Here is a 2,656-nt window from a genome sequence, read left to right as displayed (position 1 = left end):
TCTAGTCTTACACTGCTAAATTAGGGACGGCTAGCGCAGATAGCCCTCGTGTAGCTTTGCGCAAAATTCAAAACAAAAAAACACTATACATCACTAGGACTAATGCTGTGACTTTCCTTATAAGTAGCGCAATCTGGGTACAGAAGAAAATTACCTGTACTAATTCAATTAAGTCAAATTACGTTTAAGATATTTGCATTCTAATATTATTCAACAATAAAACTTGTATTTGGTAATTAACTTGGTTAATACTAACACTACCGCTGGGCCCTTGCATATTGGATTAAATCGGATAATCTTACGTTTCGCCTGATACAAGACACATTGAAAACTGACCGAAAAGTCTAGAACAGTCATTTTTAAGTAAAATAGGGTATTCCAAAGGCGATTAGTGGAATTAATTCCAAAATTGCGTACGTTTGTCTTATGTGACTTGTATGTTGTTATATAGGAACTCTCTAACAACAAAGTAATGGACCCATAAGAAATTCGATAAACAAATGGTTTAGAAAAAAATATTTAAAAGTTAATGGGATCCAAACGACAACATCAATAATTCTAGGATTTAAAAAAACCAAACAATATTATTTTACTCGGCGCAATATAAAATTAATTTCTATTATTACTTAATACCACCAGAGCATTGTCAGCGTATATTTTATATAAAATATAGTTTTTTAGTAATTACTTTTTTAACTGCTTATGTCATATATTCCAACCTCATTGGTTGCAAGGCGTTAATTGTTTTATCGTACCTCGTAATCAACTTCGTTCTCGTTGTTTCCAAGGCGTTTATTCTGACTGCTTTGTTCGTTTGCCAAATCCTGGGCATGTTTTAACAAGATATTGTTAAAATCGACTTCACTATGCACCTCCAGGAGGCGTTGTCGAAACTCCATGTCTGCAAATATAGTGGAAAAAGTTCTTCCGGTTTCCAGGGCGTTCTTTGTCCCTTTCTGAGAAGAAAGAGGAAAACATCTTTCTGTAGAGAAAATATTTCTCAGCCGTAAAATGTATATAAAATTTAAATTTCAAAGTATTTCATGGATGTTTTATTTTAATAAAAGTTTTTTTGGAACTCTCACTTTGAGAACATGTATTCCTAATTTAATGTAAAGTTGTAGCAAGAAACCATGGGAAATATATTGTACTCCAATATTTGATCTTCAAGATTACTTTGAAGACTTCAGAATATTTGATTGTGGAAATTGTTAAATTATCCAAGCCTTTAATTCAAATGAAGATTTCAGAAACATGTATTTTTCAGTACAAAGTACCGCTTCTGACTGGGTCTCGGGTGGCTTTGTAACTTTGAGGGCTTAGAAAGCTAACATTCTGGGTTCCATATCCGCGTTGGGCTTTTCGATTAAGCAAATATTAAAAATACATTTTAAATTTGGCTATTAGTAACATTTATTTTCTCAACAGATGCCTCTGTATGACAAATTTAGACTTAATTTGAAACAAAATAAAGTTTCTATAACACTGTCTAGGCTTACTTATAACATGACAAGATATCTCTGTATGACAAAAGTTAGGCTTTATTTCAAACAAAAGAGTTTGTATAACACTGTTTAGGCTTAACTGACAACAAAAAAAGGCCATTATATGATAAAGATAGTTGTAATACACACGTATAGAACCAGTTAAGCTAATATAACATCACAATTCTCAGAAATATAGTTATAACAACGATTAAATTTTATTTCATATTATCGTACATGAGTACCATAATCAGATATTTAGGTAACTGCCAACAACAAACACATCAGATGAGTTCAACTGTAGACAAACTTACAGAAACTGTACTAATTGGCCAGACACCAAAAGTAAAGTTTTATTTACAAGACCTTTTATTTTTTTTGTAAGAAGAAGTCATTACTTAAAATATATTTATAATACTTTGGTAGGAAGATGTTACTTCAAAGTCTTCAATTAAAATATAGCCGATAATATATACGACTGAGTATATTTGTATTAATGAAACAACCACAACTTGAACAACTTTCTAAACGTTTTGTCCCCAGCTAAATTTTGGGTTCGACTCGTCTGAAGAGAACGGCGCAAATAGCTTATTATGTGAGCATTCATTTTATCACTCTCAAAGATCAGGAGTTAGTTATCAGTTGCATCACGCTTCTTACATCATACCTTTTCCAGCATTCTGTTAAGTTTCAACATTTTTTGTCCGAACTGACAAATAATATACGATGTCTGACCTTTGAGAGAACAAGATATATGTTGTGTGTGTTTTTGGAAACGAAACTTTCTTGGCATATATATGTATATCATACATTTAAATAAACGGCTCATGACGGCATAAGTTATTGTTTTCTATTCGTGAATAATTTTAAATATAACATATTTCAAAGCAAAAATCTATCGACACGTTCCGCGTTGGTCTCAAGTGACAAAACAGTAAGACCGAGGCCTTATAATGCTAAAATTGGAGGTTCGATTCCTGCAGCAGACACAGGATAACAAATAAATCAACTGTGTATCTTGTAAGACTGTACCACTGTAAAACTTTCATACTATGGTGTACTTGTAATCTTCTTCGGGATTCGGTACATGTATTGGACCAGGGAGGGTCAGGTTCAGCGTAGTCCTCCTGGAATTGTTATTTTGTTTGCTACTGTTACTGAATCCTAGGTAA

The 2,656-nt window shown here is 32.7% G+C and overlaps 1 protein-coding gene across 1 annotated transcript in view; it reads right to left on the bottom strand.

The window, feature by feature from the left end:
- The window catches only part of LOC106476172 (sodium bicarbonate transporter-like protein 11), a gene marked incomplete at its 3' end in the record, with an annotated part of 21,074 nt that overhangs the window by 2,676 nt on the left and 15,742 nt on the right, over positions 1 to 2,656 (bottom strand). Inside the window, exon 3 of the mRNA XM_013936840.2 lies at positions 756 to 956. Within this exon, the coding sequence (XP_013792294.2) occupies positions 756 to 956 (201 nt within the window). The remainder of the gene's footprint in view (positions 1 to 755; positions 957 to 2,656) is intronic.

Source organism: Limulus polyphemus, unplaced genomic scaffold, assembly GCF_000517525.1.
Source record: "Limulus polyphemus unplaced genomic scaffold, Limulus_polyphemus-2.1.2 Scaffold9964, whole genome shotgun sequence".
NCBI lineage: Eukaryota > Metazoa > Arthropoda > Merostomata > Xiphosura > Limulidae > Limulus > Limulus polyphemus.
The sequence above is the reverse complement of the archived record's forward strand: the minus strand, read 5'-3'. Positions and strand labels throughout refer to the sequence as shown.